Consider the following 14,105-nt stretch of genomic DNA (forward strand, 5'->3'; position numbering starts at 1 on the left):
TGCCAATTTAACCTGCTGCATTTGATAGCAATAAACTAATTACAAAGACTGTAAACAAATGACTTTGACACAACGCAGCCATATGTCCAATTCAAAGATTTAGCATGCTTCAGCAAAGGTCCGTCTTGATTTCTGTCGGTGCCTACTTGCTAACACAGTAATGTCAAGCTGTGCAGGATGCAGTAATAACACTCTGCAGATGTGTAGCTGAGATCAAAAAGGATGGCCATATTTCCAAGAAAATCTCTAGTTCCTTCAGGATTTGAGGCTGATGCCAGAAGTGGTTTCTTCCTGGATGTTTCCTGTCTGTGTCATTGAAAGGCAAACAGTAATACAGTGTATTACAAATCCAGTTCCCAAAAAGTTTAAAGACAGTGTAAAATGTAAACAACAGAATGCATTGATTTCTAAATCTCACAAGCATGTATTTTATTCAATCGTAACAGAACATAGAAAACTTCTCAAATGTCTAACAGGCCAGTAAGATGGCTGGGTATAAAAAGAGCATCTTAAAGAGGCAGAGGTTCATCACTCTTAAAAAAAAGGAAAAAGGAAAAAAAAGAACTACATCTAAATTTTACGAAATAATATTTTGGAATAATTTCAAAATAATGTTTCCCAATGTAAAATTGCAAATACTTCTAGTGTTTTGAACCTGGAGAAATCTCTGTATACACAAGGGACAAAGCTGAAAGTCAGTATTGGATGCCAGTGATCTTTGGCCCCTCAGGCAGCATTACATTGAAAACATGGACATGACTGCACGGGTGCAGGAACAATTCCAGAAAGCCCTGTCTGTGAACACAAATCTCCATGCCATCCACAAATGCAGGTTACAGTTCTGTCATGCAAAGAAGAAGCCTTATATAAAGATCATGCTGCTAGGTTCACTTAAAATGGACTTAGGCAGAGTGAAATACTGCTCTGTGCTCAAAATTTGAAATTGCTTTTGGAAAACATAAACAAATTGTCTTCTGGACAAAGATTGGCCATCCAGCTTTTTAACAAGCCTGCATCTCTGATAGTGTGGGGACTTTTCTGGGAAGGCTTTGCATATTTGAGAAAAACAATGCTAAACTGCACACTGCATCTATCACAACAGCGTGTCTTCATACCAGAAGAGTTAAGAGTGAGGAACTGGCCTGCCTGCAGTCCAGACCTTTCACCAACCGAAAACATTTGGAGCATGATGAAAAGGAAAACACATCAAAGAAACTCCAGGAGCTATAATCCTGTATTGAATAGGATAACATTTCTCTCCCAAAAGTCAAGCAGCTGGTCTCCTTAGTTCCCAAATGTCTATGTTGTTAAAAGAAGAGTGAATGCTACACAGTGGTAAACATGACCCTGTCTAAAGTTTGTAAAAACCCACATGAAACACACAGTCATGAAATTTAAAATAGGCTGATATGTTCCTGGATTCTGTTTTTAATTACATTTTTGGAAACATTTTCCCAACGTTTTTGCAATTGGCTTTGTATAAAAAGTTCCCACGGGAGCTCGCACAAAGGAAAAAATGTCTGAATGATTTAATTAAAAGTTTCAAGGAAGCTCCAAATGTGGCTCCAAATGAACGATATTGCTATATTGAAGCTACTTCACCTATAAACAAGCAACAATTTACAAAATCACATGTGCAAACAGCTGACTTATTACAGAGTGGATTAAAAAGGCGACACAGTAAAATCCATTTTCCTAATCAGCACGAGGGTAAGGAGCACCATGGTAGACTCATTCTTTATTTAAAGCAATTCACATCAGGTACAATTCTTGTTAAGGGTCTTTGAGCTTATTAACTGGTTGTATGCATGCTCAATCATTCAGGTAAGGATGACTGAGCATGCATGGTTAAAATTCACTGAGATTCACCTGTAGTGCTCAACAATAATACATTTCTATAGATGAAGAGCAAATTCTAAAAATCCTGAGTAGAGCTGGAGATTAGTGGTTACATTTATTAGCAGAATGGCAGATATTTTGCAGTTTTACTGCAAAAAATAAAACGGTCAAACTGCTTTTCTCTTGCAAGAATTTGCAGCATTTCTGTCGTTGCTTTTTTTTTTTAATAGTACACAGCGCATCTTCTAGTTTTTGATTGCTGCCTGCAAGACAACTCAAGCGACTTGAAAATGTCACTTTGGACTCTTGGAAATTGGCTGGTATTAATTTATTTTCACTGTTGCTGTTTAGAGGGAAAAAAGTCAGCGTGCCCCTGTGTTATTTCCATAATGTATTTTTAGTCGCTTTTCCGCCACGTTATTCACAGAACAATAAGTTAACAGTTCATGCATGACATTCTTGTCAACTTGGATTTGAAAAAAGACTCCCCAAGTCTTCTGAGGGATCACAACAATCTGAGGGAACACACACAGACACACACATGCACACTAAGGTCAACATCTGCTAAACAATCTTCGTCTGCTTGTGATTTGATTATTGTTCATATTATTGAGTAACCAAAACTTAAAAACTGGTCAAATAAGACAAATGAGAGCTTTCCTAATCAGAAAAGTGCATCAGAATGTACATTTCCTTTTTACTGGGTGAAATAAGGCAGACATTATAAAAATGACACTGCAACCAAGTACCATTTGTTATAACATGTTTCGGCAGTTTATTTTCTTTCTATGATAAAAGTCATTTAAGCCAATCAGACCATGACTGGCGAACGATATTGTTTTGTGGTTTATTGCACATCTGACAGACCAGCCCTGTGATCAGAGCAGCATTTGCACCTTGGCCGTAAAGTATCACAAACAAACTGAATCTGACAAGGAAAATTACTTTGACGTTCAGTTTTAATGGGATGGTTTCGGAAACACGTAGAATAAACAGTATTCCATTAATTCTCTCTCTCTCTCGCTCCCCCCCCCCCCCTATTTCTTGGGAGGTGGTATTGATGCTGACGTGCAGCGGTAGAGCCCAGCCCCTGCTCTAATCTGAGAGGAAAAAGTCCCGACGCGGAGAAAGAAGCAATAGACTGGATCGGCGCGGTCGCTGCGCGCTCGGGTCAGGTGCGCGCCGGGAGAGCGACTCCAAAACGCGCAGCTGCAAAGCTGATTTAACGCTGCACAAAAACCGAGATCGCTTTGAAATATACACAAATATAATATAGAAAGCTAAGAGGGGGATTTACCGAAGTCTCGACACAAAGACACAGGAGAGCAACAATACTGTCTGCAGGAACGCTGATGGAAACGTACCTGACCATAAACCCTTGCCCAGAAAATTCCGCGCAATGAAGCAGCACAGACCAGCTGCAGGTGCCTTTGCTTACCTTTTAACTTAATCCGAAGAGCAAAGAATAAATAATGAACTTGACAGACTCTGTTTGGCTCTTGGAAGAGCCCTGGAACCTCAGCCGTGTGGAGGAGGAGGAGGACGAGAAACTTTTATTCGGGATCGGCACGGATAATTTCATCACGCTTCTGGTTTTCGGGCTCATCTTTACGCTCGGCGTGCTGGGCAACTCCATGGTGATCACCGTGCTGGCCCGGAGCAAACCGGGAAAACCTCGAAGCACCACCAACATATTCATCCTGAACCTAAGCATAGCAGACCTGTCTTACTTGCTCTTCTGCATCCCTTTCCAGTCCACTATCTACATGATGCCCACTTGGGTGCTCGGTGCGTTTATTTGCAAATTCATCCACTACTTCTTCACTGTTTCTATGCTGGTCAGCATCTTCACCCTATCCGCTATGTCAGTGGACCGATACATTGCCATCGTTCACTCCAGAAAGTCGTCCTCTATTCGGGTGGCGAAGCACGCTCTTATTGGTGTGGTGGTGATTTGGATACTCTCCCTGGCCATGGCTGCGCCTATCATGTATTACCAGAATATTTTTCAGAGAGGGGAAAATCACACCTTTTGCTGGGAAGTGTGGCCGGATCAGAACCAGAAGAAGATCTATGTGGTTTGCACGTTTATCTTTGGTTATGTGCTGCCTCTGCTGCTCATTTCTTTCTGTTATGCAAAGGTAAGAAAAGGCTGTTCACACAGGTCAGTGATATAATTAGAGGAATTACTGCTAAAGAAATGTACATTTGACTTCTGTATCCCTTGTTTACAGGTGTTAAATCACTTGCACAAAAAACTAAGAAATATGTCCAAAAAGTCAGAGGCATCAAAGAAAAAGGTACGTATCATAGCGATGTGTTGGGTGGTTGGGGAATAGCCATTATAGTATAGCCATTGATAGTTTATGCATTCATTTTTTTGAATAAAGAATAAGAATTCACTCAAGTATTTGGCCGACCACAGTCCAGCACCTATAATTTGGTGCAGGAATAGCCATACACCAAATCATTACCTCCGACTCTCCCTTGTAGCCAGAATAATAAATATAAATGCAATATTGTGTACGTGTACTATTAACTGGTGCACTTGAGCTTGATGGCCAAAAGGTAATGCACAATCAAGCTGCCATCTAGACTATCATACTCTTTGGAGGTCATTTGACTTTCCTGAGAGTAGCTATCTGCAGTCGCCTACTTGATTACCGATACGTCTGTCTGTTATATGTCACAGCATCTGATAACTGCTTACAATGTTACAAAGCCAGGAGTACAGACTCCCGGTCAGTTGGGGAGATGGACCGATGAGGATTTACATGTGCTTTCGTGCGTACTTCTCTAGAAACATGCTTTTATGACCTGAAACCTAAACAACTGTGGAAAGTGAATCGGGAATTTCTGATGTTCTGATGATTTATTGTGTTTGCTATGCGGGGAGTCCTGGAAGAGATTGTCACACCAATAACTTTGTGATAAATGGTCGTCCAACAAATCATTAAACCCTGTAATACATAAATTACGTTTGCAGGTACTGAGAGACTAAAATGAATGTCAGAAGAGAGCACTTTTACACACTTTCAGAGGGAATCAGCAGCTGCAGTGAGGAAAAATACAAGCCGGTGTAAAACTGACAAAGATGAGAATTTTATACTGAAAACTGGATCATGTGTATGCACTTTTGATGAATATGCATGTTTTGTGTTTCCTTGGCAGTATCTCTCTGATTAGTCCAGTGTGTCTTAGGAGAAGTGTTTAGTAATACCTACAGTCCTTATAGGTCAGAGGTGTCGAACTCCAGGCCTCGAGGGCCGATGTCACGCAGGTTTCAGATGAGTCCTTGATCCAACACAGCTTATTTAAATGGCTAAATGACCTCCTCAACATGTCTTGAAGTTCTCCAGACGCCTGGTAATGAACTAATCATTTGATTCAGGTGTGCTGACCCAAGGTGATATCTAAAACCTGCAGGACACCGGCCCTTGAGGCCTGGAGTTCGACACCCCTGTTCTAGGTTATTACTTTATTACTTTTATTTCTATCATTTAATCTACAGACAGGTTAGAGGGATTTAAGCTACTTACACTTCTTTGTCTTTCCTCTTACGGTGTGAAATGGCAGACACTAAATGAAACACACTTTCAAGAGGAAACTATTTTTGGACTGACACGTGTTCTGGCACAAGCACAACAGTGAATCAAACCCCTGGTTGATTTCTCAGCAGCCTGACTCAGAGACTAACTTGGCTGGTACCAGTAACTTAACCACAGTGGCTTGGTCATATTATATGAAGAATAGTCTGGGCTGCAGCTTGGAGTGCTGGGAAATATGCTTTACAGCTTTCTTGATTTAATTAAAAAAATCTCTTATCAGTCCTTTAAAAATACAGCGAGGAGGTGGCTTAGCTTATCTCAACATACAGTAAATACTGGAAGCTGCTATTACCCGCGTACAGTGCTAATGAACTTCTTTCCTGTCGTAACAGTATAAACTGGGCTATGAATTAAAACTATGGGGGCTTTGCAGACATTTTCCCACAGATTTATTGAAAACATAATTCATATAACAAAGTAGCACATACTGTTGGGTCTATACTTTGTTAGACAAATAAACCACAGTGGATTTTAATTCAAACAGATATGATTGAAGTGCAGACTTTAAGCTTTAATTCAAGAAGCTTTGTAAAAATGATAATTTACTGGTTAAGGAATTACAGCAATTTATATACACAGTGTCCCATTTTCAGAGGCTCTAAAGTATTTGGACAATTGACTGAGAAGGTAAGTAGCGTTACCTTGTTTTTCATGAAAAAAGAAGCAGACACATTATCTGGATGGAGGGATGGACAATATCTGAAGTTAATTCAAAGTGTTGAATTTATAGTTGATAGCTTTTCACTGTATTTTTAATATGAGACCTAAGGCGGTGTCAGATGTTTGGCAAGGGAGGCCAAAAAACAAAACAAACCTCTCAGAGAGATAGCATAAAACTTGAAGAGAGGCCAAAACAATAATCTGGTTCATTTTTCAAAAGAATGAATGAACTGGCCAGCTCAGCAACACTGTAAGAACAGAAGATAACTAAAGTTCATGATGACAAAATTCTGTGTGAGGTTAAGATAAACCACTTTGCAAAATCTAACCAATTAAAGAACACTCTCAAAGAGTTCGGTACGCCTTCATGAATGCAAGAACAGAAGATTTACCACTGGCTACGCTAGCAGCAGTTTAGACTTTGCCAGAAAACATCTACAAGAGTCTGCAGAGTTCAGAGAAATCTTTGGGGAGATGAAACGAAGATGAACTTGTACCAGGATAACCTCAAGTGAGCAGTATGGAGAATGAAAGAAGCAGCTCATGATGTGAAGCATACAGCACTATCTGTAAAAACTTGGAGGAGACAACTTATGGTTGTCAGTAGAAATGTATCACTGGTGTTTATTGATGACATGACCGCTGATAGAAGTAGGAGGATGAATTATGAAGAAAACTCTCTGGTCAGATTCAGCAAAATGCTGCAAAAACAATCAGACAGTGCATCAAAGTGCAAATGGTTTTATAAGCGAAAGCTGCAAAGCAATCCAAGTTTCTAAAGTCCCAGACATGGAATGTTCTTCAAATGCCAACGGAGTCACCTGAGCTCGACCAAGTTGAGCAGCGTTTTGTGTTCATAAATGCAAGACTGAATACAAAACGACCCACAAACAAGCAGCAACGGAAGGTGGTTGAAATCAATGTAAAGCATCTCAAAGGAGGAAGACATGATGTCCATGAGTTCAAGACTTCAGGCAGTCACTGCAATTCTTATTCTATTTAAAACAGTCCTCAGTTCATGCAAACCCTCTGGGGTCAAGTTAAACCTCTTGAATTAAAGTCCAAGGAGCTTGAAAAAGACAGCGACTGGACTTATTATAGTTTTTCGAAGATGCCTCACCTCTCATCCACGAGGCTTCTTCTTTTCAAGGGCCTAGACTACCATGACTTTGATGACTGGGAACATACACAGACTCTTGAATTAAAGCTGTGGGTTTGTACTTCAATCACATATTAACTATGGTGGTTTACAGAGGCAAAACTAAAAAAAAATGCATCTTTGTCCAGTAAATTATGGACCTGACTGTTTTGTCCAAAAAACACCAAATTTCTCAGGCTCACAATTACAACTTGAAAGCTGACCTGAAGGTTTAATCTGCGATAAGATGATGTTATGTAAGAGCAGACCATTTCAGGACATCCTGTTGTCTCCATCTTACTGCCTGTCAAAAATAATCCCACAAATAACACCCCAATAAAATGAATCGGTGAACTTAGCTGTTCCCCACTTTTTCTGGGTTGTAGGCTATAACTGAGAGGTATCAGAGTCCTATCAGTTTACTGTACATGAATGAAAATCTGCATATTTTTCAAAATGCTGATTAAATCCATTACGTCTAAAACATATCAAATCCTGATGAGCCAGATGAGCAAAAATCCGACTGACATTCTGGTTCTAATCTTCTTTTTCATACTATTAGCACACAGACATATTATCAAGGGTTTCCCTCCATAAAAGATGAAAATCAACAGGTAAAAAGAATAAATTGCATCTGGTGAAAGCAAAGGGAATTTGTGCAGAAATGGGTTTAACTTAGGTCTCAGCTGCTCTCTGTCAGGCTGGTGAAATATATTGTTAAAAGCAGCTGGGAAGACCAAGGTTGCTCCCATGGCTGTTGTGAAACACAACCAATGTTCTTATCGACTTCAGCCTCACAGAGGAGGAATCACACAGCCTTCAAAAGTCACAACACAACACACTGTCAACACACAAATCTAGGAAACCATAGGGAATACGAACCTTTCTTTTCTGCAAGGTCTTTGCAAGGAGTTGATTTTTTATATATGTGTCACATATATGCTACAAATCCTTTCTGATTATATGTGTCTGGATTTTTTTCTCTGTTTTAAATCTGAGGTTGAGGAGCCATGCAGTAAGCAGTGTTAAATCTTAGGAGTTTAAGTCTGTTATGCAGATGGAAAACACAGATGGTTATAGATAATTACAAAAATAAATGTTTGGCCAAGTCATTCTGAAATTATTTAAGAATGTGTGTAGGCTGTAATATGCATATCTGAAGCCTGGGAGACTGAATGAATTGACTGACACCCAACAGCATGCAGTAATTTCCCAGTGACTTCGGGAGTAATGAGAACAATGTTGAATGAACATTTAAAAAGAGCTGCAGAAAACTGTGAATCCAAATGATATTTTTTGATTACTAGTGATGATTAGTTGTGGAAATATCAAAAATGTAGCACAAACTTGCCAAATGATAATTTCCCAACATGATAACAGTTTTTCTTGTGTTTCTCTTTGAAGAAAAGTCATCTTGGTGTCCATTTTTGACTTTAAAAACTCGAAAGAATCACCTTTGGGTTGTTAGGTAAATCAGTTCTTGAGTGATGAGCTAAAAGTTTATGACAGAAGGTGTTTCTGCTGCAGTCGTTTACAATAACCTAACGACTGCCTCTCTGTGGGTTTAGGGGAAGATGTGAATGTTTTATGGACACCATTCAAACAAAACCCTGCTTTTACTGTAATACTGCGCTAAAACTGTGAGAACCTGTTCATAGTCACCGTGTCTTTGTGTCTATGTGTGTAGTTGTGTTGGGGTCAGAAAGATTTCTCTGGCCAGTGCTAACTTGTATCAAGACAAAAATGTTTACCTACAGTATCATGTGACTGGTAAAATATTTTTTTAAAACTATATTTATTGTAATTTATCAATGCAGTACTGTATTTTGTTACAGTTAAATAAGGATCGCAGGGCATTTCATCAGACCGCACAAATATTAGCCATATAAAATAGCATTATACTCTAAAGTCGCTCATGTGAACATGTTGCCTATACACACAGCACTGAACAGTATCTGGAGTCAGGTTAGTGGCTGGAATGTTTGACTCCATCACTATGCTCAGAAGTTCCTAACAGTGATTCTAACGATGCACACAGCAGCGTTCTTTTAGCGCCCGTGAATACTGCTGCCTGCTGCTATTACCAACCAAAAGACATATCCACCGTGATATCACCATTTGGTTTAAAACTCTGCATTTGGCAGTCATGTTAGCTTTTTTTTGGATCAAAAGCACCACATTTAGATGAGAGTATGAACTGTTGCTTTAATAGCAAACACGTTAGTTTGGATAGCAAGCTAAACTCTATGCTAGCAACACATTTTTGCTAAGTAATACACACACAGCACACATTTCCACACAGCAAGCCATAATTACTCAGATAATCCATTAAAAATTCTACAAACGTTCACCCCACTCAGAGTTGTCTTTTTTAATAGGCTGTAATCATACTTTTTAATGCTGTAAAGTTGAGCATTTCAAAACAGGAGTCTGTGGCGAAAGACTTGCTTTTTGGAGTCAAGTGGCACCGAGCTGAACTTCAGTTTTTGGCACTTCTTCATTGGTGTCATTTTTCTGCTTTACAGATTGTGCCTTTTTAGACTGAACCAAACAGCAATGCTGAAATCTACAACACCAAAACAATTAGGTTACCATCGAGACCTTACAGTCAGCTGATTTAGCAACTTTCTGGCATTTTTTGTGCTTGCCATAAAAATGTTTTTTAAAACCTTGTAGGTTGCATAGTTGTCATACAAGGAAATGACATATTAGGCTTTTCATTTTTCATAACAGTAAAAATACTGCATCTCAGAATGCTCTCCAATGAGGTGAAAATCTGTGCACTCATATTCATTTAGTTGAGAATATTTTCACTTTACACTTAACATCAGCTCTGTTACTTCTGACAGCTACTTGCTCAGATGGTTGGCTAAATATTATTTCTAACTTATACCCATCAAAACTTGGAAAGCTGAATTCCTGATTCAGGATTTTCAATATTTCCGTTATCTTTGATGAGAAGTAATTAGCCCTGCAATAAATCTTCTTACTACCTCAGCAAATCAAGGAGCATGTAATTAGTTTTTCTTCCTTTTTTTTTGTTTGTAGGAAGAATAACATCGTTTAATTTCTTCTTCTTGGATATTATGTAAATTTAATAATAATAATAATGGATTGCATTTATATAGCGCTTTTCGGGACCCCTCAAAGCGCTTTACAATACCACTATTCATTCACTCTCACATTCATACACTGGTGGAGGCAAGCTACAGTTGTAGCCACAGCTGCCCTGGGGCAGACTGACAGAAGCGAGGCTGCCATATCGCGCCATCAGCCCCTCTGGCCATCACCAGTAGGCGGCAGGTGAAGTGTCTTGCCCAAGGACACAACGACTGAGACTGTCCGAGCCGGGGCTTGAACCGGCAATCTTCCGATTACAATTTGATTTATGATAACTGTCACATCATTTTACAGGTTTTGTAAGTAGCTACAGAAATGAGTTTATGACACAGACTGTGGATGAAATGCCACCAGTGACTCATTAAGTGTCGGGTGAAAAGGCATTTACAGTACGTCTGCTTTTTCAAGGTTTTTAGGCCGTACTTGAAAATATTTAAACAGCTGTCTAAGGTCAGATCTGCTGTTTTTGTTCATACCAGTTCTTTGTTAACTTCATCCACTGCTCACGCACTATTTGCCTTGGGCACTGTGCTTAAGTTGATTGTTTTCTAATTGATAAATATGTTCAAAACTCTCTTAACTTTTTTGGGGGAAAACAGCTGTAATACAGAAGAACAGAACAGTCAACACAGCTGTCATGAGATTTAAGAATTAAACAAGTATGCCACATTGCCATGCTACTGAGTAAACCTAACAAAAATAACACGTAGCATTTGCAAATAGGAATCACCCAAATGTGCATGTAGAGATGTTAAAAGTCACTTATGTAATGTTGATTAATTAAAGTCTGTGGTATGGGATCATAATATTATCAGTGCAAAGTTCTCAGTATTTACTGTTAAACTCTAAAATGATTAAATGTAAATGGGGGTATGAGAAGGTTTATTGATGTGTGATGAGCTCCTCGATCCTCAGGCCAAAGAAAAATGGCATATCAACAAAGAATATTAATCCATTATCTTCTGAGTTGTTGGACATTAGTCATCCAAAGTCTCCTGAAGCGCACTTTAGTTTGGCTTGAAGCCAGAGCCTGCTTACTCTCTCTCTCTTTCACTTGCTGTCAATGGACTGTCTGACAGATCTCTCCACACACTTCCATTGCTGATGCAGAGATAAGAATGCAGTGATGTGCATACTGCTGCCAAAATCTAAGATATTGGTTAGCAAAAATAACTCATAATGTTTCTCAAGCAATGCATACTTAAAAATGAGCATGGTCTCAAAGACTTCTACTGGAGGGCAGGAACTTGATTATAGGATGTTAATGATCTCACACAATTTTTACAATGCAGATTGGTCCCAAACATGCCACTATCTCATCAATGACTTTCCAAGCTTTATTCTTCTATCGTAAACAAGACTTCAAGCTTAAATAGAATATTAAATTCTGTATTTGTTATCCTTGTGGATACTGACAAAATCTTACCTTTTTCCCTTTCCTTTGTGGATCCCAGACTGCTCAGACGGTGCTTGTGGTGGTGGTGGTGTTCTGCCTGTCGTGGCTCCCTCATCATGTAGTTCACCTCTGGGTGGAGTTTGGGACCTTCCCGCTAAACCAAGCCTCCTTTGTATTGCGGGTGGCTGCACACTGCCTGGCGTACAGCAATTCATCAGTCAACCCGGTCATCTACGCCTTCCTGTCGGAGAACTTCAGAAAGGCCTATAAGCAGGTGTTTAAATGCCAGATTAGAACCAGTGACTCCCCGCTCAATGACATCAAGGACATTCGTAGCAAAGCGGATACGCCGCCCTCAACTAACTGCACAAATGTTTGACTTTTTCTTTTTCTGTCGCATGGATATCGCGAAAGCTGTAATATTCCACATAAGCGCTGTTAATTTCACCTGGACTAGAGGGGATAAGGCACCAGTGACTGCAGGACACGATTACTGCCTCTTTGATCCGGCTGTGATTGCTACTGTATATGTCATCACTAATGGAAAAAAAAAACCTGTCTGAAACTGAGAAAAAGTCATCCTTCTTCGACAGTGACCTCTCTTAAACTGTAGAAAGTGAGTTTATTCAAATCAATGAATTTAAAACTCTGCATGAGGAAAAGAAAAACAAGATTGGTGCAGGTCCAATAAGTGGAAATTTTTCATAAAAAGTAAGAGTTGTATTAAAAGAAGCAACACATATATACCTGTAATACAGTCTGTTTAAATAAATAAATAAATACTTGTATGATTTTGCAGGATTTGGATTATTCAATGAAGAAGTAGTAAAGGATCACAAAATTCATGCATCTGATCCAGTGGTTGTTTTGCCATCTTTGTTTCTTTAGTGATGAAAGAGGTATAGGATAACATGCTAGCTGAGCTAGCTTGAATGAGCTCCTCTTAGCTAGCTGTTTCTAAAACAGGTGGCTCCTAGCTACATCCAAAACTGTTTCTACAAATTACATGTCATAAACTAGACACATTTAAGCCCAGTTTACGTGTTGCTAACTACTTTTAGCTTGGTATGCTAATGTTAACCCTGAAAACCTGGACAGTGAAAGCAAACAATGGTTTTCCGAAGACAGGAGTGTGATTATGGCGCAATAACTCTAAAAAGCTACTCTTTTGTTTCATAAAAAGGGTCTAGGATATGAAGGTCTTTAATAGTCCTAATGTGCTTGTGAATTCTAGTTAAATTAGTACCAAAAAGGCCCTTTTTAAAAAAGATTAGCAAGCATGACTCACTAATATCATGGAAACATACAATTTTGTTTCAAGTTAAGTTGAATGAAAGTTGGCTAATATTTAACTCTGTAGTGGATAACTTTTCTTTATTTTGTCTGTTGTTACAGACACCAGATTGAGAATTAAAACCAGTGCCAAAACTAGTTTACCAGGAAACTATAGGTGCCCATAGACTAAATCAACATTGTCTTAATTTATTTGGCAATGACTTGATTGTAATCCCCGTAGTCCATCTTTAGGGTTTAAGAGCCTGTTTTGATTTGATTGAACTATCAAACATGCTTTATAATCATCTTAAAGCAAATTTCATATGACTACAGACAATATTTTTGTGTAATAGACCTCTGGAGTTTGTGGTCAGTATCACAGCCATCTGTTTGGCAAATAGTCTGCTGTACCTCCCATTGAGGAAAAAATATGAAAGACTGGAACTAAAAGATTTTTTTAATTGTTTTTCTACATATTGAAGTTGTAATCATCACTGTGTGTGTTTTGGGGTTGTTAAATAAGGTACATCTTAACTGCACTCATGACAAGGATCATATACATGAGTATTAAATGAGTAACATTTTTCAAGTAAGCTGTCCATCCCTGCTGATGGTCCTTCACCGTAGATTAAAAATAAAAGACCTACTATTTAAGTTGCACTCTGCTTGAGAAACAATGTATTTTATTATTACATTTGGTTGTAAATACTAAAAGCTAAAGCTTATATTCACATATGTCTTTGGAAATCTTGCTGTACTTGCTTATGATGCTACGTAAACAGTTTTCAGATTGTGTTGTGCTGTATCAATCAGCCTGGCTGTTGAATGTACCGATGCTTGTTGTACTTTTCCTGGTAGCCATCTTTGTAACCAAGAAAACAACAGAACAATGGAAATGAAGAATTTTAATGTTGTACAATATATGTGATGTGCCAAATCACCGTATAGTAGCTTTATCTCAGTGCAACAAAATAATTTAAACTACACAAGATGAGAGCTTTAAATACAGTACTGCTCGGTATTCTCTGTAACCACAAATACTCTGCTTAAGATTTTAGTCCACAGCACC

At 38.8% G+C, this 14,105-nt stretch overlaps 1 protein-coding gene across 1 annotated transcript; it reads left to right on the forward strand.

The window, feature by feature from the left end:
• The first annotated feature begins 3,275 nt into the window (after positions 1-3,275).
• LOC308405553 (galanin receptor type 1-like) lies at positions 3,276-12,503 on the forward strand. Its single transcript, XM_080896222.1, has 3 exons — positions 3,276-3,980; positions 4,074-4,139; positions 11,820-12,503. The coding sequence occupies exons 1-3, from the start codon at positions 3,312-3,314 to the stop codon at positions 12,138-12,140; spliced, it is 1,056 nt and encodes a 351-aa protein (XP_080752348.1). The 5' UTR covers positions 3,276-3,311; the 3' UTR covers positions 12,141-12,503.
• The last annotated feature ends 1,602 nt before the right edge of the window (positions 12,504-14,105 follow it).

This window comes from Rhamphochromis sp. 'chilingali' (genome assembly GCF_963969265.1).
Source record: "Rhamphochromis sp. 'chilingali' genome assembly, chromosome: 11".
Classification (NCBI taxonomy): Eukaryota; Metazoa; Chordata; class Actinopteri; order Cichliformes; family Cichlidae; genus Rhamphochromis; species Rhamphochromis sp. 'chilingali'.

What these genes read in the sequence shown, in the direction of transcription:
- LOC308405553 (XM_080896222.1), top strand. Translation starts at nt 3,312, where the DNA reads ATGAACTTGACAGACTCTGTTTGGCTCTTGGAAGAGCCCTGGAACCTC. An exon ending in TTTCTTTCTGTTATGCAAAG is followed by an intron (nt 3,981 to 4,073) that starts GTAAGAAAAGGC and finishes CCTTGTTTACAG; the next exon opens with GTGTTAAATCACTTGCACAA. An exon ending in CAGAGGCATCAAAGAAAAAG is followed by an intron (nt 4,140 to 11,819) that starts GTACGTATCATA and finishes TGTGGATCCCAG; the next exon opens with ACTGCTCAGACGGTGCTTGT.